At 44.6% G+C, this 22,042-nt stretch overlaps 1 protein-coding gene across 1 annotated transcript; it reads left to right on the top strand.

Annotated features, from left to right (window-relative positions):
• The first annotated feature begins 278 nt into the window (after nucleotides 1-278).
• On the top strand, nucleotides 279-15,021 carry FAM240A (family with sequence similarity 240 member A). Its single transcript, XM_055279799.2, has 3 exons — nucleotides 279-452; nucleotides 4,941-5,086; nucleotides 13,602-15,021. The coding sequence occupies exons 1-3, from the start codon at nucleotides 420-422 to the stop codon at nucleotides 13,690-13,692; spliced, it is 270 nt and encodes an 89-aa protein (XP_055135774.1). The 5' UTR covers nucleotides 279-419; the 3' UTR covers nucleotides 13,693-15,021.
• The last annotated feature ends 7,021 nt before the right edge of the window (nucleotides 15,022-22,042 follow it).

Below are 22,042 nucleotides of genomic sequence, written 5' to 3'. Positions count from 1 at the left end.
CTGTTCTATTTCAAGCCCCAAGCATAAAGAAAAATGTAAAAGGTGGTTAAACATACTTTTGGATATGTGAAAAATAATCATGCAATACTTGCTCTCAGGAGGTGTTGAACAGGCAAGAAGTACATGAGCAGTGTGCACAGTCAGCTGGTGTGCATTGAACCTCCCTAGCCAAGAGCCACAAGCACGCTCAGTGTAAGCCAAAAGCCTCTTTTAAAAAAGCAACTCTCAGATTTCTCAATTTGAGTTTAATACTCTGGGTAACTGAGACTTGGGAAATCAAATTGCTGGCACAGCGTTAAGGCTCACGAGGGACAAATGTTCCTTTGTTTTTGTTGATTTGCCGAACGTGAGTTGGCTCCTGGGGCAGCACAGAGGCCTCACAGGCGGTCAAGTGCGACACATTTGGTTTGACTGAATCAATGTCTTCACATCCCTTCATGCGGTTGTTCTCTGTAAGTGTTTGTTGATTTTGTGAAGTAAAATTCCTAATGGTTATGGAGGCTATGGTTTGTCCAAGTTGGTGCTGATTCACTGGACGCAGCAGCACGAATTCTCTCAAGCACAAGATTAGATGGTGTTTTGGGCTGAGGGGATACAGAGGAATAGAGCTATTTGCTTATCAAGAGCTTTCCAACTATGGACAGTCTCCTCATCACACTTCTACTAGGAGGAGCAGTTGTCCTCATTGTAGACACCAGGAAACCGAAACACAAATACTCACAGAAACACATGTTACCTGTGAAGGAATGGGCTAAACCCTAATGACAAGATGCTAAGAGTCTCCCAGTAGGTTAGAGCCAGGGAACTTGAACTTCTAGTCCAAAGACAGAAGAAGCTTTTCCCCTATGTTTACTGAGGAATAACTTGTGTGTAGTGAAATTCACTCATATAAAATGTAGAGTTTGGTAAGTTTTAGCAATTGTATACTGCTATATAATCAACACTATAAACAAGACACAGGCCGGGCACAGTGGCTCACACCTGTAATCCCAGCACTTTTGGAGACCAAAGCGGGTGGATCACCTGAGGTCAGGAGTTTGAGACCAGCCTGGCCAACATGGCGAAACCCTGTCTCTACTAAAAATACAAAAATTAGCCCGGCATGGTGGCAGGCACCTGTAATCCCAGCTACTGGGGAGGCTGAAGCAGGAGAATCGCTTGAACCCAGGAAGTGGAGGTTGCAGTGAGCTGAGATCATGCCACTGCAATCCAGCCTGGGTGACAGAGTGAAACTCCTTCTAAATAAATAAATAAATAAATAAATAAATAAATAAATAAATAAATAATAAACAAGACACAGAACATTTCCATTACCCTAAAAAGTGCCCCCATGCTCCTTTGCCCTCAGTCCCCTCCCCCAACTCGACCTCAGCCAATCCTCAATCTGTTTCTGCAACTCTTTGTTCTGCAAGATTTCCACTGCAGGTCTCTGCACAGGCCACTTCCTGCACCCTGGGTGCTCCTGACCGCTCATCCTGCAAGTCCCTCCCCCTTGAAGGAGCCCCAAACCCTCAGCCAGGTGAGGGCACCCTCCTTGTGTGTCCCATTTCAGTGCTTGTCACATGAAGTGCCAGTGCCTCACTCCCTGTTATCTGAAGTCCCCTGAGGAGGGGCCCTGTCTTATCCCAGTGTCAGCCCTTTAGAGCGAAGAAGGATGGGGTATTAGATATTTGTTTGTTTGTTTGTTTGTTTGTTTGTTTGAGACAGGGTCTCGCTTTGTCCCCCAGGCTGGAGTGCAGTGGTACAAACATGGCTCACTATGGCCTTGACCTCTTGGGCTCAAGCAGTCTTCCTACCTCAGCCTCCTGAGTAGCTGGGACCACAGGAACATACCACTATGCCCAGCTAATTTTTTATTTTTTATTTTTGTAGAGACAGGATCTCTGTATGTTGCCCAGCCTGGTCTCAAACTCCTGGGATCAAGTGGCCCTCCAGTCCCAGCCTCCCAAAGTGCTGGGATTACAGGAGTGAGCCACTGCACCTGGCCTAAATATCTTTAATCCCCTCTTTCTGCCTTATTTTTATCTTTTCCTAAAAGTATATTTCTAAAGTTATCATTAATTGTGTTTCCCTGAAGCTACAAAATTGGTGATAGGAGCCACTACATTTCTGCTCATAGTGAGGACAATGACTAAAACAAGTTAAGAAGACAAGGTAGTTTGTTTAAAAGTGAAATGCATTTTTTCTTAGAGATTTTACTTGTTTTCACCATTGTGTCAGCAGCATTTTCCAGCAAAACACACACCCACAGCTGGTTAGTTTGTAAAATAACGTTATGCAGATCTAGGTAGAGATGGATGTCACTCTTCAACCCAGAGGGAGCTCTGCTATTTCTTAGAAAAACAAGTATCTCCCATTTTACACATGTGTGACACCTCCCAGTGAGTGGGCATGGTGAGGCTTATCTCTGACATACCAGAAGTGAAAGAACGCAGGACAAACGCTCTTACCCAATGCTCCTCTGGACATGGCCCTACATGGAACATGGTTCAACTTAAGAACTTCTACTGTCATCCAAGCTTTCCTAAACGGTGGCCAACAGACCAAGGATAGAGATAAATGAATCTGTCATATGCCCAAGAAGCCACACACTCAATATTGTGTGTAAATAAAGATTCACACTTATTCAAGGTTGTCAATGACATTTAATTAGCTCGGACTAATGATGTCCCTATGCCGGACTAATGATTCCCTATGCCAGACAACAGTCAGAAAAATCAGTGGGCCAGGACCAAGCTCATCAGTTATATTTATTCAGAACTTTATAAATTGCAGAACACTTTCACATCTGGGGTCAAACTTGGCCTTTAGAGAAATTTTAAAGATGAGAAAACTGAGGCCAGGAGAACCCATGTGACAAATAGACGGCACATCAAGGCAGTGGAAACACAGGTCTGGAGTGAACATCTGGCTTCAAACCCCTTTCTCCTTCTATCCTGCCCCACTGTCCCAGTCTGTCTTTCTGAGAGCTGTGGCCCAGACCTCTATGCTGAGTTCCAGACCCACGCGTCAGGCACCCCTCCAGTGCTTCCCCCTGGCAGTCGGCACCCAGGAAACTCAAACTCCATCCAGCACAGCCTGATCCCGCTCCCCATAGCCCTCCTCCTCCTCCGTTTCCCATCTGTGCACAGGCAGAGCCAGGGCAGTACCCACTGACAGCCCTTTTCCTTCATTTTCCACGCAGAGTTTCCTGTGAATGTGTCCACTGTTCATCATATTTGCCCCTCCCACCCTGGTCACAGCATCTCTCTGGGCTCCTCTGGCAGCCCAGTTCCTCCTCCCCCGGCGTCCGCTTTCACCAATCCAGTCTCTGCCCCCAGAACATCTGGCAAAATGCCCGTCTGGACCCACCATTTCCCCACTGAAAGCTCTTCCTGGGATAAGGTCCAAATCCTCTCTGGGGCATGCCAGGCCAGCTTCTCCAGGCTCCCATCTCCCCACAGTCTTCTGCAGGGGTTCCCACCAGCAGACAGGAACATCTGCAGCCCCTGCTTTTGAGCTTTCTACTATATCCACTCAGCTGGTCTGAAAGTTGAGCAGAGTTTCTGCATGTAAAAAAGTGAGCATTTTGAGTGTCTGATATATATAATTCCACACACTAGAGCCCACATGTGTGCATGCACACACACACACACCTCAAAGCAGCTTGCTCTGGGGGCGTCAGGCACTGGAAACATTTCCTCTGATAAACCCCTTTAGTAAAGGGCCTGGAAACTTTCAGAAGTCTGAAGCCTGTCACTCCTCAAATGTCTCACCTAAAAGATGAAGAAAGCCATGGCCATTTCATGTGGATGTTGTGATAACGAAATGGACTTAGGTGCACAAAATTCCTGGTGTGTGTTCCTGCTACCAGAAGTTGAGAAATGATTCTTCTGTGAGGAGGAAGGAAGGGCAGAGGCGTTTGCCAGTGCCAGCTTGCGGAAGGCCTGCACTCACATTTCACTGTGTTCTGACAACCAGCCAGCAGCAAGCACTGAGGCCACCATTGTCCTCCCACTTTTAGAGGTCCTGTGGCTGGCCAGGTTTCTCTCATGTCAACAGCAGGGTTAGGATGCCTATACCCTGCAGAGTCTCAGGGATCATGGTTTATGGGGGTTCAGCTTCTATTTTTTTTTATTTCAATAGCTTTAGGAGTATAAGTGGGTTTTGGTTACATGGATAAATTGTACAGTGTTAAAGTCTTGGCTTTTAGTGCACTTGTCACCAAAATAGTGTACATGGCACCCAATAAGTGACATTTTATCCCTAACCTCTCTCCTTCTGAGTCTCCAATGCCCATTATACCACTCTGTTTGCCTTTATAAACCCGTGGCTTAGCTCCCACTTATAAGTGAGAATATGCAATATTTGGTTTTCCATTCCAAAGTTACTTCATCAGGATAATGGCCTCCAGTTCCATCTGGGTTGCTGCAAAAGACAGTATTTTGTTCTTTATTATGGCTGAGTAGTATTCCATTACACACACACACACACACACACACACACACAAAACATTTTCTTGATCCAGTCATCAGTTAATGAGCACTTAGTTTGACTCCATATCTTTGCAATTGTGAATTGCGCTGTGATAAACAAACACACTCAGGGGTCTTTTTTATATAATTACTTCTTTTCCTTTGGGTAGGTACCCAGTAGTCAGAATTGCTGGATCGAATGGTAGATCTACTCTCAGTTCTTTGAGAAATCTCCATACTGTTTTCCAAAGAGGTGGTACTAATTTACATTCCTACCAACAGCATATAAGTGTTCTCTTTTCTCTGCATCTGCACCAACACCTATTAGTTTTTTGAGTTTTAAACAGTCAAATTGGAGTAAGGTGGATTGGAGTAAGATGGTAGGTATCTCATTGTGGTTTTAATTTACCTTTCCCTGATAATGAGTGATGTTGAGCATTTCTTCATATGTTTTTTGGTTATTTGTATGGCTATTTTCTTTTTTAGGGGATGAACAATCAATACACCCGTCGGGAGGTCTTCTGCCGGAACACCTGCCAGGATCTCAAGCGTTTCTGGGAAAGGGAAATTGGCAAACAGACTTACTACCGAGAATCGGAGGAACATCGTCTGAGAAGAAGCGCACTGAGAAAGTATGTGGCTTGTTTGTCTACTTTTTAGAATTAATTCATCTTTAAAATACATCTTATAATTTAGAACTGTTTTAGGTTCACAGCAAAATTGAGCAGAAGGTACTAAGAGTTCCCTGAGCCCCCACGCAATTGCCCCACTATCAACATCTGCACCAGTGGTACCTTTGTGACCATTGAAGAACTTTCACTGACTTTCAAGTCATTATTATGTCGTCTGTTTTGTAACAGCAAAATTAATTTCCCCAGAAGAATGCCAGATGGGCATCTTAGAGGAGGTAATTATTTCAATTTTCAATGCTTACAGGCCTTTAATTCTTATCTTTATGAACTGGAAAACTCTCTCCTCTCTGTCGCCATGTCACCTTCTAGCACATGAAGGTTACACTAAATGGGGCGGGGGTGGGGGAACAAACACTGTGTCTGTGAAAAGCAATCAAGCAAAGGAAGCAGTGCCCAGTTCTCAGCGCCCATTTGGGTGAAAACACAAGATGGCCTGCGTGGTTCCTGGAAGGGAAGGCAGGCTCTCCCCTTGTGTGCATCCCTGTTCTGGCCCAGTGAGTCTGCCGAGCAGTGGAGTGCAGTGACTCCCGTGGGCAAACGAGGGTCACCTTGCCGTGGAAGCAGTGCAGGCTCGCTGCCCTCACACACACACAGCAGAAAGCCATCATGGGCTGCAGGGAGGGACCACCCTTTTGAGTTCTGTCCCTTCAAAGGGAACAGCTCAGCCAGCTGTCTGACGAGGCCATGGCTTATGTGTGGTAAGGGAGTATGAGAGACCTTGTGTGCTGTCCAGACAGCAGGGCCCATGACTCCATGGCCACTGGACTGATGACATGCCTTAATTCACAGGTGGTAAACTTACTGCTGCCTTCCCAAAGCCCCTCCTGAACCCTAGAGGGGAAACCAGCCTCCCACTTACAGAGATCTGCTCAGCCTTATTCCCGACTACCATCCCGCCTGCTGAAGTACAGCCGTGGGGCACAGAAAGCTGACTTGGGTGGCCAGTCATTTCTGCAGTTCCTGCCATCTTTGTCCCCCAGGCCAGGCCACTCAGAGTCCTGTACCATGTGTGGGTTCCCTGGGGAGCAGGCAAAAGGCCTCAGGTGAAGTGAAATTGGCCCAAGGAAGATGCAGAAACCAAAGGCTCCAAGAGAGGCACAAGCCAAGGTGTGAACGAAACAGCCTCTGAAGCAAATTGTGCAGGCTGTTAAAATATTAAAAATATATACATGCGGCCGGGCACGGTGGCTCACGCCTGCAATCCCAACACTTTGGGAGGCCAAGGCGGGAGGATCACCTGAGGTCGAGAGTTTGAGACCAGCCCAACCAACATGGAGAAACCCCATCTCTACTAAAAATACAAAATTAGCGGGACGTGGTGGCACATGCCTGTAATCCCAGCTACTCAGGAGGCTGAGGCAGGAGAATCACATGAACCCGGGAGGCGGAGGTTGTGGTGAGCCGAGATCTTGCCATTGCACTCCAGCCTGGGTGACAAGAGCAAAACTCTGTCTCAAAAAATAAATAAATAAATATATATATACACACACACACACACACACACATGCAGTATCTATGTATGCATATAACAAAAGAATGCAAGGAGATAAACTTTCTGGTTGACAGGATGGCAGAAGACTTTAGCTTATTTGTTCTCCTCACCGTCTTCTGATTTGAATCCGGGTAGCCAGGCTCCAGAGGCTCTGCTCTAATTAATACTCTATGTTGTCCCTTCACAAAATAGAATGTTAGTTCCCCTCCTTCTTCTGCACTCCCATTTAACAATCCAGGATCTAATATGGCAGCAGCAATACGCCAAAGGAAGACTTCCCTTGGAGGAGAAAAACAAGATGAAAACAAAATTGCAAGAGTGGGCAAGGGTGGGAACAAGCTCAGAATAGTGGTGAAGAGCAGAGACTTTGCAGCTGGTTGCCTGGGCTTACCCTTTTCTCCCTTGGGTCTCAGTGTCCTCATCATTATTTTCATCATAGAGAAACAGACACTAAGAGAAGTAAGAGGGACGCTGGAGAGTTACTGCCCTTTGAGTGTGGGCAGAGGGAATGCGGACTTGATCTTCTTTCATTAGCAGATGGAGCACCTGGGCTACTGATGCACACAGGGGTGTGCACAAACCTCCCCCATTCTGGAACTGGTCAGGGAGGAGACACAGATGCTGCCATCTCCCGCCTGTCCACTACAGGATCTGAGCGTTTCTTTCTGCAGTCTTCTGGGGGTCCCAGCTTCAGAGCTGGTTCACTTGGCCCTTGGGCACCAGCAGCTTGTTGAGCTGCTGTGCAGATGTGTTGGCATGCTGGTTGGCTGCCCGCACTCTGAGGTCCAGCCCTCCAGGTAACTAGCATGGCACCGTCCAATCTCATCTCTCAGGGAAGAGAGAGTTGGGCAAATGTGGGAGAATGGGCAAGAGCATTCTAGGCAGAAGAAATGCCATGTGCAAACACCCCGAGGCAAGGGAACAGCTTGCCCTATTTGTGGAATGGAGAAACCGCCATTTTTATATATTGCTCGTGTATTCTCCAAAGTCCCTACTGCAGTGCTGAACATATAATAGGTGCTCAAGAAAAGCACGCTTGACTGTATCCAAGAAAACCATGGAATTGGCTCTTGGATGGGTCTTTGCTGCCTACTTACTTTGGCCCAGCACTCACTCCCATTCCTGGCTTCCTTGCCAGGGTGATCTCCTTTGACCCCCACCCCCATCAATTCTCCTCCCTCAGCTGACCCCACTTCCCATGCTAGTCCTTTAATCACCTTGTCCTTCAGCTTCTGGCTAGATTCTGTCAACAGGAGATGAGAGGACTGGAGGCTAAGTCTGCCTATTTCTTCCCCACACCCTTCCTGCCCTGGATCTACTTGGATTGTGAAGAGGTGGTCAGGAAGAAGGGAAAGGGAAATTGCATTCTTTTTTTTCAAGATAACATTTTTTAGAAAACCTTTATAGTAGAAGATTTCAAGCATACAAAAAAGTAGAGAAACTAGTAATCTAAAAATCCTGTTTTCTAGCGGTGACTTCATCTCTCCTGGACTACAGCTCCTGCTGCAGATCCCCTCCCCCATGGCTCCAGGCTCCAAACACAAGTGACAATGGGACTGGTAGAAAGAAGCTATCGACATTTGGCAACACCTAATGAAAGTAAATTGGATCTAATGATCATTAATATCTGCTAACATCAAAAAAAGAGAGATACAACCGGACAGATTTGATGACCATCCATTATATCACCCATAATGTAGTTTTGTCAAAAAAAAGAAAAAAATCCGGATCTAATCAAACTTCTAGTGCTAGCCACTAATTAACAGCATATACAGGAAACAGAGGAATGGGTTAGAGTCACACAGGAATACAGTCAGCAAAATTCAAACTGTGCATACTCTGCAGAACAAACAATCTGGTTTCAAAAAAAGAAAACAAAAACTGCAAGGGAAGGGGAAAGATGAGGGAGAATTTCCAGATTAAAGAAAACCTAAAAGATATAGCAACAAATAGGAATGCATGCGCTTTATTCGGGTCCTGATTCAACCAACCTACCGTTCAACATTAAAAGACAATCAGAGTTGTGAACCAATGGGATATTTATTTGATGATATCAAGTACCTCTGGTTAATTTTTTAAGTGTGATAATGGCAAGGTAGTTTCTTTTTAAAGGAGTTATTATCTTTAAGGACAAAATAGCTAAATGCAGTTATTTTGTTTAACATGCAGGAGAAGGGAGATATGGGAAACAAGATCAGCCTTAAGCTGGGGAAGCTGGGGAGTGGCTACAGGGGAATTCTTAGATTACTAGTTTCTCTACTTTTTTGTATGCTTGAAATCTTCTACTATAAAGGTTTTCTAAAAAATGTTATCTTGAAAAAAAAGAATGCAATTTCCCTTTCCCTTCTTCCTCACCACCTCTTCACAATCCAAGTAGTTCCATTAATTTTTTCTGTTTGTATTTTGAGGCTATTTTATTAGGTGCATGCATGTTTAGAAGTGTAATATCTTCATGGTGAGGTGAACCTTTTTATTATTAGGCAGTGACTTTATCCCTGATGATTTTTTGTTTGAAGATCTTTTTATCAACAGACTTTATAACTGTATTAACAGACTTTATATTAAGTCTGTTAATATAGCCAAACCAACCTTGGTTTTATTAGCATCTGCCTTATATATCTTTGTTCCGTCTTCTTATTTTCAACTTATCTCTGTCCTTATAATTTAGATGTGTCTTTTTTATTTTTTATTTTTTATTTATTTATTTATTTATTTATTTTTTGAGACGGAGTCTCGCTCTGTCACCCAGGCTGGAGTGCAGTGTTGCGATCTCCGCTCGCTGTAAGCTCTGCCTCCCGGGCTCATGCCATTCTCCTGCCTCAGCCTCCGGAGTAGCTGGGACTACAGGCGCCCGCCACCACGCCCGGAGAATTTTTTGTATTTTTAGTAGAGACAGGGTTTCACCGTGTTAGCCAGGATGGTCTCGATCTCCTGACCTCGTGATCCACCCGCCTCGGCCTTCTAAAGTGCTGAGATTACAGGCGTGAGCCACCGTGCCCAGCCTAGATGTGTCTTTTTTAAACAGCACATAGTTGTCTGAGCACGGTGGCTCATGCCTGTAATCCCAGCACTCTGGGAAGCCAAGGCAGGTAGAACACTTGAGTTTGAGACCAGGCTGGGCAATATGGCAAAATTCTGTCCCTATAAAAAATAAAAAAATTGGCCAGGTGTGCTACCACGAGCCTGTAGTCCCAGCTACTGGGGGGAAAGGAGGAGTGGGGCTGAAATAGGAGGATCACTTGAGACTCGGGAGGTCGAGGCTCCAGTGAGCGGTGATCGTGCCACTGCAATCCAGCCTGGGTAACAGAGACCCCGCCTTCTCAAAAAAAAAAAAAAAAGAAAGTACACAGTTGGATTGGATGTTTTTCTAATCTGACATATTTTAGTATAAATGGTGAGTTTAGTCCTTTTTCATTTATTGGAACTGGCTTGTTTCTACCATCTTAGTTACTTAGAGTGCTTTATGATTTCCCTTTTCTTTATTCCTTTTTATTTTTTTCTTACTCTTTGAATTGATATCCATATCTCCTTAATAGATAAGAACTATTTTCTAGTTTCGTCTCTCATCTTCATCATTGTCTTCTTTTCATTTTCTTTGGGTTTATTCTTTTGCAGAGATGTTCTCAATTTTGATCAAGTCTAATTTATGAGAAAAATTTCTTTTTTTTTTTTTTTTTGTGAGACAGAGTCTCTGTCACCCAGTGCAGTGGCTCAATCTTGGCTCACTGCAAGCTCCATCTCCAAGGTTCATGCCATTCTCCTGCCTCAGCCTCCCGAGTAGCTGGGACTACAGGTGCCCACCACCACGCCCAGCTAATTTTTTGTATTTTTTAGTAGAGACGGGATTTCACCATGTTAGCCAGGATGGTCTCAATCTTCTGACCTCGTGATCTGCCCACCTCGGCCTCCCAAAGTGCTGGGATTACAGGCGTGAGCCACCACGCCCGGCCGAGAAAAATTTCTTTTATAGATTTTGCTTTTGTTGAATCTAAGAAGACTATGCCTATCCCAAGGTCACAAAGATTGTCTTCTGTTTTATTTCTAGAAGTCTTATGAATTTAAGTTTTGCATTTAGATTAATAATATCTTTTGACTTAATTTTTAATATAATGTGAGGTACAGGCTGCAGTTCACTTTTTTTGCATATCCAGTGGTTCCAGCACCATTTGTTGAAAAGACTATCCTTTCTCCACTACATTGTCTTTGCATGTTTGTTGAAAATTAATAACTCATCTATGTGTAGGAATGTTTTTGGACCTTTTCTGTCCCATTGATCTATTTGTCCATTGGCCCAGTGTCACACTGTTTTGATTACTTAGGTTTATAATAATTCTTGAAGTCAGGTGGTGTAAGTCTTACAAGTTTTTCAAAATTGTTTTAGTTATCCTAGGTTCTCTGCATTTTCATATGAATTTTGGAATCAACTTGTAAATTTCTGTTACGTAAAACAGCCTGCTGGTTTGATTGGGATGGAATTGAATCTATAGGTCAATTTAGGGAGAAATGACGTCCTAATAATATTTAGAGTATCTGATATATAAACACAATATATACGTCCCTTTATTTAGGTCTATTTTATCATCTCTCAGCAATGGTTTGCAGTTTTCAGCACATAAGTCATATATATCTTTTGTCAGATTTACCTCTATTTTGTATTTTTGATATTATTATAATTGATTTTTTAAAATTTCAATTTATGGTTGTTTCTTTGATTTATGGGTTATTTAGAATTTGTTATTTAGTTTCAAAATATTTAGGAGACTTTCCACATATCTTTCTGTTATTAAGTCTAATTTAATTATTGCAGACAGGGAACATGTTGAACCCTTTTAAATTTATTGAGACTTGTTTTATAGCCCAGAATATTTTCTATCTTTGTAAATATTCCATGTATGTTTGAAAAAGAATGTGTGTTCCACTGTTGTTAGGGAGAACATTCTATAAATATTGATTATATCAAGTTGGTTGATAGTGTTGTTCAAGTGTTTTATATCCTTATCATTTACTGATTATTGAAAGATGGGTATTGAAATCTCTGCTATAATTACAGATTTGTCTACTTCTCCTTGCAGTTCTTTTTTTTTTTTTTGAGACGGAGTCTCGTTCTGTCACCCAGGCTGGAGTGCAGTGGCACGATCCCGGCTCACTGCAAGCTCTGCCTCCCGGGTTCACGCCATTCTCCTGCCTCAGCCTCTCCGAGTAGCTGGGACTACAGGCGCCCGCCACCACGCTCGGCTAATTTTTTTTTATTTTTAGTAGAGACGGGGTTTCACCGTGGTCTCGATCTCCTGACCTCGTGATCCGCCCGCCTCAGCCTCCCAAAGTGCTGGGATTACAAACGTGAGCCACCGCACCCGTCCTCCTTGCAGTTCTATCACATTTTGCTTCATGTATTTTGAAGTTCTGTTATTAGGTACATAAATGTTTCAGATTGTTATATCATCTTGATGAATTGACCCCCTTATTACAAAATGACCCTCTTTCTCTTTGGTAATATTTTTTGCTATGAAATCTACTTTGATATTAATATAACCACACCAGCCTTCTTTGATTAGGTTTAGCATGGACTATCTCTTCGTCCTTTTACTTTTAACCTATTTTGTCTTCATATTTAAAATGGATTTCTTATAAGCAGCACATATTTGGATACTGTCTTTTAAAAATCCAATTTGACAGTCTTTGCATTTTTATTGCATTGTTTACACCATTAACATTAATTGGTATGATTTGTTTTAAATCTACCATCATGCTATGTGTCCTCTATTTCTCTCATGTGTTGTTTATTCCCTTTTTTTCTTTTTATGACTTGTTTTGGATCAAGTATTTTTTATGATTCCATGTTATCTCTTCTGTTGGCTTTTTAACTATTGTTCTTTGTGTTTAGTGGTTGCTTTAGGATATATAGTACACATCCTTAACTTATCACAGCCTGCCTGCCTTCAGGTGATATTTTATCACTTTTTGTGTAGCATGAGAACCTTACAATGGTATATTCTCATTTCTCCCCTCTTGGCCTTTATGCTATTGTACAAAGTACAACTTTACTTCTACATATGCTATAACCCCACAGTACATCATTAACAGTTTCACTTTCAACGGTGGGCTTTTTTTTTTTTTTTTTTTGAGACAGAATCTTACTCTGTCGCCCAAGCTGAAGTGCAGTGGCACAATCTCGGCTCACTGCAACCTCTGCCTCCCAGGTTCAAGCAATTGTCCTGCCTCAGCCTTCCGAGTAGCTGGAACTGCAGGCACCTGCCACCATGACCAGCTAATTTTTGTGCTTTTAGTAGAGACGGGGTTTCACCATATTGGCCAGGCTGGTCTCGAACTCCTGACCTTGTGATCTGTCTGCCTTGGCCTCCCAAAGTGCTGAGATTACAGGAGTGAGCCACTGTGCCTGACCACAGCGGGCTATTTTCAAAGAGATTTAAGTAGTTTTAAAAAGTATTAATATATAACCGCATAGTTGCTTTTCAGATGCTGTTCATTCCATGTGTACATCCAGATTTCCGTCTTGTGTCACTTTCCTTCTGTTTGAAGGAATTCCTTTAACATGTCGTGTAGTGACAGTCTGCTGGTGATTTCTTTCAGTTTGTATACGTCTAAAAATATCTTTATTTCACTTCTGCTGTTGAAAGATAGGTTTGCTGTGTAAAGAAGTCTAGACTGACAGGTTTACTCTCCCTGACTTGAAATATATTTTCAAAGGAAAATCCAGAGAATTAAAATTAAGTACTTCTAACAAAAATGAGAGCCTGTTTACTATCGCTTATATAAATAAATAAATATGAATAAATTATAAATATATAAATATATTTAAACTTGCATGTCTTCTCCATGCCTTTTAAAACCTGAACACATACACGCAATTTCAGGGGCTGGAAGGACAGGAAGAAAGCTATCCCGAACCAATAGCCATGGAAATGAATGCTTCATCTGTGCATGTTTGGTTTCTATTTTCAGGCTCAGAGAAGAATGGAAGCAGAGGCTGGAAACAAAGCTGAGGCTGCGGAACAATCCAGAGGACACTGAAAAGAGGACAAATGTTGGCTGAGAGCTTCCTGCTTTGTTGACACAAGAAGATGCAAAACACTGAGGTCACTTTGCTAGAAGTCAATGCAAATTCCTGAGTCCCTTTGCTATACCAGTCAGCTCTCACACTACTGTTTCCCCACCTGGCAGAGGACTTAACCTGTAAATCCTTTCCGAGTGTTTGATGGCAGTTATTGGCCAAGTCAGTCTTCTGTGCATGGGGGCCAGGTTATTATCCCAAATGTCTCTAAAGATAGCTTATTTAATATCGAAGCTCCATGCAGCATTCCTTGCTTCTATGTAATTATCTTCTAATTTTGAAATCCAAATATTTTAAACTCTAAACACACCAAGAGGAATCCTCAACCTTCATGGTCAAACTTTAAACACTGCACAGTGGTATTTCCCCACCATTTCACCTAGGAAACACAGCTTTAAGGAATTCTTGTTTTCTTTTTATGAGAAGAGAAATGCACCTATCTGTAGAAATTAAAAAAAAAAAATTATCAATAGTCAAAGTACAGTTTGAAAATAAATTGATCTAATATTCATTTTTCTTCATATAAATTTAATTAGCTTTTTCAAAAATATGTTTATCGAGAATAATATCAGAATAATTTTAATAAAACTTGGTTGTCCTGTCATCACTATGCACATGCCTTCATTTTATTGCTTTATTTTAATCTCTGCATGTTTGCACTGGTTGGCTCTCTGTCAGCCCAGCCAATGCATATCTAGCCACTCCACAGAGTGCTTACCACACAGATTCTGGATTTTGAAATGGTACAGTCACTCCCTTGCCATCTCTCAAGTTCAGAAGCACCAGGGTTTGATGCTTCCAAGAGTGCAAACTGTAACTGGGCCTGAGGCAATTATTTTAACCAAGGGAAGGGAGAAGAGATGCAATGATATAAAGTCCTGGGTACTTGCTGGCTGTAAGCAGCACCTGCAAGGCCTTATATACTATACACAGAGGCAATGTTTATGGCAGACGCACCTGACAGCAATAACAAGATAACAAGTTAAGCAAATACACTGAGAATGACATTATGGTCTAAGAAGAATGTGTGTTCAGAGTCCCAAGCTAAGGAATCCGGGAGTGGCCAACCGGGAGTTTCATACCTTAACTGTGAAGGACACCTGAACCCCCAGCCATCCTTTGGAACATAGGTTGTACGGGGGATCAAAGCCTTCTGTTTTGGGTTAGATGGTGGTTGCTAGGTGGAGGGTGCTAAGTGAAAATGCTATATAAACTGCATGCTTTTTACAAACAGTAGTGGTTTTCTTGTCCAGCCCGCTGCTATTGGACCATCCCTATGTAAGTTCCCCCAATAAACCCTATGTCTCATTCGCTGTCTCTGAGTGTCTTCTTTGTCTTCTCAGACACAGTGCCATTCCATTGGAGTTAATAGAAGCCTGTCTTGACATAACATTACTAGGAGATGCAGAGAGTCAGGCTGGCCAATTCTGCCAGTGGTGAGTGTGGTGTTGCAGTCTTCTAAATATCCTTTTTTTTTTTTCTTTTTTTTTCTTTTTTTTTTTTTTTTCTTTTGAGACGGAGTCTCGCTCTGTCACCCAGGCTGGAGTGCAGTGGCGCGATCTCGGCTCACTGCAAGCTCCGCCTCCCGGGTTCACGCCATTCTCCTGCCTCAGCCTCCCCTAGTAGCTGGGACTACAGGCGCCCGCCATCACGCCCGGCTAATTTTTGGTGTTTTTAGTAGAGACGGGGTTTCACCATGGTCTCGATCTCCTGACCTCGTGATCCGCCCGCCTCGGCCTCCCAAAGTGCTGGGATTACAAGCGTGAGCCACCGCGCCCGGCCCTAAATATCCTAATACGGCATTAAGTAGATCTATCCACATCCCTAGGGAACCCATTAGGCTTCATCAGACCAATGGGAACCTCCTGGAGGAAAGCAGTACTGGGGGAGTATTTCCCCAGCTTCCACACTTAATATGATCCAAGGAACAGGGCTTAGAGCCCTCTCTCCCTCTATGGTCTCTTATTCAATCTCGGATTCAATTCAACTAATAAATTACAAATTCGAGCTGGGGAAATTTGAGGATGTTTAGATGAAGAAGGAATTTTTGTTGGGTGTAGGAGGAACGTAGGAATTAAATAGAGGTCGAAGAAAAGTCATAGCTTGCAGGGCTGAGAGGCTCTCAGAAGCAAAGGCCTGCCTTCACAAACTGCAAATGCTGTTGCTGGGATTGAAATGCAGTAGAGTGAGGCGGGAAATATAGGTGAAGATTCACTGTGCATTTACTCATTCACCATATGCCAGGCACTGTGCTAGACAACTAGAATCCAGCAGAAAAAAACAGAGGTGTTAGCTCTGGAAGCCACAGTCTAGGGAAGAAACCACTGGGAGTCACAGCAGGCCATGGTGCCCACACCCTGTGGGAACACACTCTGGCCTAAGGAAGATCATATACACATGATCCAGGAGCAGTGAGTATTCAGAGCTGGCAGGTCCTGGGTACTTTGAGGAAACACATTCAGCAAAGTTAGAGTGGGAGGGCCGGGCGCGGTGGCTCACGCTTGTAATCCCAGCACTTTGGGAGGCCGAGGCAGGTGGATCACGAGGTCAGGAGATCAAGACCACGGTGAAACCCCGTCTCTACTAAAAAATACAAAAAAATTAGCCGGGCGTGGTGGCAGGCGCCTGTAGTCCCAGCTACTCGGAGAGGCTGAGCCAGAAGAATGGCGTGAACCCGGGAGGCGGAGCTTGCAGTGAGCCGAGATTGTGCCACTGCACTCCAGCCTGGGCAACAGAGCGAGACTCCGCCTCAAAAAAAAAAAAAAAATAGACAGTTCTTGAAAGAAGATATACAGTCAACAAACACATGAAAAAATGCTCAACATCACTAATCATCAGGGAAATGCAAATTAAAACTACAATTACATACCACCTTACTCCTGAAAGAATGGCCATAATTAAAAAGTCACAAAGCAATAGATATTGATGGTGTGGAAGTAGTGAAAAGAGAACACTTTTACATTGCTGGTGGGGATGTAAATTAGTATAACCATACTGTAGAAAACAGTGTGGAGATTCCTTAAAGAACTAAAAGTAGATCTACCATTCGATCCAGCAATCCCACTACTGGGTATCTACCCAAAGGAAAGAAGTCATTACATGAAAAAGACACTTGCACACACATGTTTATAGCAGCACAATTCACAATTGCAAAGATATGGAACCAATCTAAGTGCCCATTGACCAACAAGTGGATCAAGAAAATATGATATATATACATCATGGAATAACTCTCAGCCATAAAAAGGAACAAAATAATGTCTTTTGCAGCAACTTGGATGGAGCTGGAGGCCACTATTCTAAGTGAAGTAACTTAGGAATGGAAAACCAAATACCGTATGTTCTCACTCACAAGTGAAAGCTAAATTATGAGGACGCAAAGGCATAAGAACGGTATAAGGGACTGTGGAAACTTGGGAGGGGGACAGCTGGGAGCAGAGTGAGGGATAAAAGACCATATACTGGGTACAGTATACACTGCTTTATGGATGCACTAAATCTCAGAAATCACCACTAAAGAACTTATCCATGTAACCAAAGCCCACCTGTACCCCAAAAACTATTGAAATAAATATAAAAACAAATCCATTGAAGAGGCAAGCTGGATAGCTCCCATTTACCCTTTTAGATCTGCTCTACACCCTTTTTTTTTTTTTGAGACGGAGTCTCGCTCTGTCACCCAGGCTGGAGAGCAGTGGCGCGATCTTGGCTCACTGCAAGCTCCACCTCCCGGGTTCACACCATTCTCCTGCCTCAGCCTCTCCGAGTAGCTGGGACTACAGGCGCCCGCCACCACGCCCGGCTAATTTTTTTGTATTTTTAGTAGAGACGGGGTTTCACCGTAGTCTCGATCTCCTGACCTCGTGATCTGCCCGCCTCGGCCTCCCAAAGTGCTGAGATTACAAGCATGAGCCACCGCGCCCGGCCGGCTAGATCTGCTCTACACCCTTTTACATCTCTCTCTGTAACCAGATTCTGGGGGCCTCTGGCTCCCAGCTGGGTGCAGCATATTGAGTGGTGGTTTTATTCTGGGCCGCCCAGTGCCAACACCAACGCATACAGCAGCCTCTGCAGGGGCCCTATTTCAACCGTTCTCTCATCTGTTTCTCATTAAAGTCCTTCTCTGTTGCCCCATCAGGCTAGTAATACTAAGTGTCTCACCATTATTGCTAGCCGCAGGGTGGTTCCTCTCCTTGTTAGTTTCTGTAAACACAGCCCACACTTTTGGAAAGAGGCCCTATGGTTCCATCTATCGAGAGGACCATCTGTCTCCTGCTGCAAACTTGACCAATACAGAACAACATTAAAATCAGAAGAACAATATTTTTTTTTTTTTTTTTTTTTTTTTTTTTTTTTTTTTTTTTTTTTTTTTGAGACGGAGTCTCGCTCTGTCGCCCAGGCTAGAGTGCAGTGGCGCAATCTCGGCTCACTGCAAGCTCCGCCTCCCGGGTTCACGCCATTCTCCTGCCTCAGCCTCTCCGAGTAGCTGGGACTACAGGCGCCCGCCACCACGCCCGGCTAATTTTTTGTATTTTTAGTAGAGACGGGGTTTCACTGTGGTCTCGATCTCCTAACCTCGTGATCCGCCCGCCTCGGCCTCCCAAAGTGCTGGGATTACAAGCGTGAGCCACCGCGCCCGGCCCAGAAGAACAATATTAAAATCAGCTGGGCATTGAGGAGTGAATGGGCATGGAGAATTAGGGTAAATTCTGGAACAGGGGTCCCCAACCCCCTTCACGGTACTGGTCCATGGCCTGTTAGGAGCCAGGCCACAGAGCAGGAGGTGAGCAGTGGGCGAGAAAGCAAAGCTTCGCCTGTATTTACAGCCACTCCCCATCACTGGCATTACCACCTGAGCACCTCCTCCTGTCTGATCAGCAGCATTAGATTCTCATAGGAGTGCAAACCCCTTTGTGAACTGCGCATGCGAGAGATCTATGTTGCAGATTCCTTACGAGAACCTAATGCTTCATGATCTGTCACTGTCTCCCATCACCCTTTGATAGGACCATCTCTAGTTGCAGGAAAACAAGCTCAGGGCTCCCACTGACTCTGCATTCTGGTGAGTTGTATAATCATTTCTTTACATACTACAATGTAATAATAATAGAAATAAAGTGCACAATAAGTGTAATGCGCTTGAATCATCCCGAAATCACCTCCCCGCCCCGCCCCTAGTCTGTGGAAAAACTGTCTTCCACAAAACTGGTCTCTGGTGCCAAAAAGGTTGGGGGCCACTGTTTTAGAAGATTCATATGGCAGAATTATAGATTACAAGGTTTAATAAATGCCAGAATTGTGGCTGGAAAGGAGGGTAGAAGTCAATTCCAGAAGGTGCCTTTCCTGTTGTGCAGTTGACTCAGAACTGGGATGCTAGAAAGTTGCTCTGTGATCTGTGGAGGGAATCCACACTAACCACAGGAAATCACCCATGACATTTGCAAGACAGAAGGAAGGAGAAACTGAACTAAGGGGTGGTAGCAGAACTGGACAAGAGGTAGTGCAGAGAAGAATTATTTACATGTTGAACCAATGGAGTTAAGAACTAAATGTTGGATCTTTTTTTTTTTTTTTTTTTTTTGGTGGAGGCGGGATCTCACTATGTTGCCCCAGCTACAGTGCAGTGGTGCAAACAAGGCTCACTGCAGCCTCAACCTCTTGGGCTCAAGTAATCCTCCTGCCTCAGCCTCCTGAGTAGCTGGGACTACAGGCACATGCCACCATGCCCAGCTAATTTTTAAAATGTTTATACAGATGAGGTCTCACTATGTTGCCAAGGCTGGTCTCAAACTCCTGAGCTCAAGTGATCCTCCCACCTTGGCCTCCCTAACTGCTGGGAGCCACTGCACCCAGCCTACTGGGCATTTTTTAATGCCCAACCTTAGCAAGGCATCTGCCTCACAGCAGACCCTCAATTACTAGCTCTTGGTGAATTTAGTCCAGTTGCACCTTGATCTCCGCCCAGCAGGTTATCAGTATTTGACTATACTAAACATTTCATTTAAAGAATGCTTTGAGCCCGGGCATGGTGGCTCATGCCTGTAACCCCAGCACTTTGGGAGGCCGAAGCGGGCAGATCACCTGAGGTCAGGGGTTGAGACCAGGCTGGCCAACATAGTGAAATCCCGTCTCTACCAAAAATACAAAAATTAGCTGGGCATGATGGCGCACGCCTGTAATCCCAGCTACATGGGAGGCTGAGGCAGGAGAATCACTTGAACCTGGGAAGCAGAGATTGCAGTGAGCTGAGATTGCACCACTGCAGTCCAGCTTGGGTGACTGAGTGAGACTCTGTCTTAAAAAAAAAAAAAAATGCTCTGCATGCCCGCCTGTAACCAAAAATAAATATTAATTGCTGAGTTACTTTTACTGTGGAAAAACTACTCATCTGCTTGACATTGCTCTTTGACCAAGGGGCATTCTGTTGTTTCACCTCTGCAATTTAAAATTTCTAGTGAAATTAAATTATGTTACTTGTTGTGGCTGTGTACCATCTTAAACTATCATTACTCACAAAGACAGATAATACCAAGGAATGATTTCAATGCTGCGCCTGCTAGTAGCAGAGAACTGCAAGCTGGAATCAGCCTCTGCTGAGGTGCAGACCCCAAGAGAGAGCAGCATCTGTGTAGAAACCAAACACATGCCTTTGTTTCCTCTGTGTTTATAGAATTGTCTTCCGTTTACGGTCATTGCTGCTGGATTTCCACATACACAGGGATATGAAGTTTCCCATTTTAATAGATTCCCATTTTTAAGTAGAAGTATAGAAAAACTCTAAAAGTTAAATGATGAATAGTAGGTTTGGCAAGGACTGTTCTGTTTACCTAGTGCTGCACTAAAAAGCCAGCCCAAAACAATGGCTTGAAACAATAGCCGGAGTTTATTTTGCTCAGGAATCTGGGGCTGACTGGGCTGCTAGGCAGCTGTTGCCTGGGGGCATCTCTAAGGTTCCAGTCCATGGAGGCTGCAGTCACACGCGAGTGTCCTCACTCACGCACCCAGTGTCTGGGCTGGTAAGACTCCAGACACCGGATGCTGGATAGGCTGGGTCTACTGGGTCTCTCTGAGGTGTCCTCACATGGCAGCTCAGGGCTGCCAGACTCCTAGCATGATGGTTAAAGGCTCCCAGCACAAGCATCCCAGGAGAACTGGCAGGATCTGTGTGGCTTTCTATAAGCAGCCTCAGAAGGCACTCGGCTCTTTCCTGCTGCAATCATTAAGGGCCGTGGTTTAAGGTGAAGTTCGTGGCCTCTGCATCTTGATGGGGAGAGTGTGGAAGAATTGGTGGATATGTTTGAAAGCCATCACCAGTGCAGAAAAAAAACCACTGAGAGGCTGAACATTAGGGGATATGGGGAAACCCCCCTGCAGGTTTTGAAAGTCTTTCTCACTTGGGGTTTGCCTGACCTCCCCGCAACTCGTTTCCCAGCTCTCTGCATTCTGGAAAGTCAGGCTCTTCTACCGCTAGGCCTTTGTCTCTGCCTTCCCCCATGCCAGGCAAGCCATTCCTCCCTCTGGCAAATTCATTCTTCAAGATCCAGTTTCATGGTGCTGTCTGCTAAGACAGGGCCCCCACCTCTGCCCTCTTCCTGCTGTGACCACACAGACTAGGCATGTTTTCCAGGCTCTTTCTCCAGCAGGACCGGGCACACAGGAAACCAATGACCACTCACTTCCTCAAGGTCACCTTTCCTCGGAGGCACTGGCAAGACTCACTGTGTAAACACAGGTTGATTTCAGCTCACCTGCTATCACCCGTGCTTGTCCCTGGGGATGCCTTGGCCAAACCTGAAAGAAATGCAAGAACTAGTGATGGATAGTCCTGTGCTAGTGCCTGAGACAGGCCAGGGGCCTCCTGCAGCCACTTGTCCGCACTGCTCATGTACAGATGCGTGGGTGCACCTGCTTGCTCGTATGTCCACCTGGTTTGGCTGCATGACAGCAAAGTATAAAAGATCCTTTCTGGTTTGAAACAGTGGTTCCCTGAGGTCAAGGTATCTCCCATGTGCCTGCTGGCCCCTTTCTCTCTCCTCCAGTGCTCTCTGCCGCCCCTTAGAAGGGTCCATCACATTTCCCACGAGGACCAAAGCAATTGTATGGGAGAGAAGAGCTTGCCTCTGAAGGCAGGCCTTGGAGATGGCCCCTTATTGATGGTCCTCACCCCTTCCTCATGGTCCTGTGCTAACCAGGCCACACAGACCCAGAGCCCTCACTGCACCAGGCACTGCTGCCCCAGCTCCAGGCTGCCACCCTCTGGGCTCCAGCAGCTGGGGGTGCAGAGAGCACCTGGCTCCTCAGGACACAGAGGAAGCACCTCAATGCTCCCCTG

Source organism: Symphalangus syndactylus, chromosome 1, assembly GCF_028878055.3.
Source record: "Symphalangus syndactylus isolate Jambi chromosome 1, NHGRI_mSymSyn1-v2.1_pri, whole genome shotgun sequence".
NCBI lineage: Eukaryota > Metazoa > Chordata > Mammalia > Primates > Hylobatidae > Symphalangus > Symphalangus syndactylus.
The sequence above is the reverse complement of the archived record's forward strand: the minus strand, read 5'-3'. Positions and strand labels throughout refer to the sequence as shown.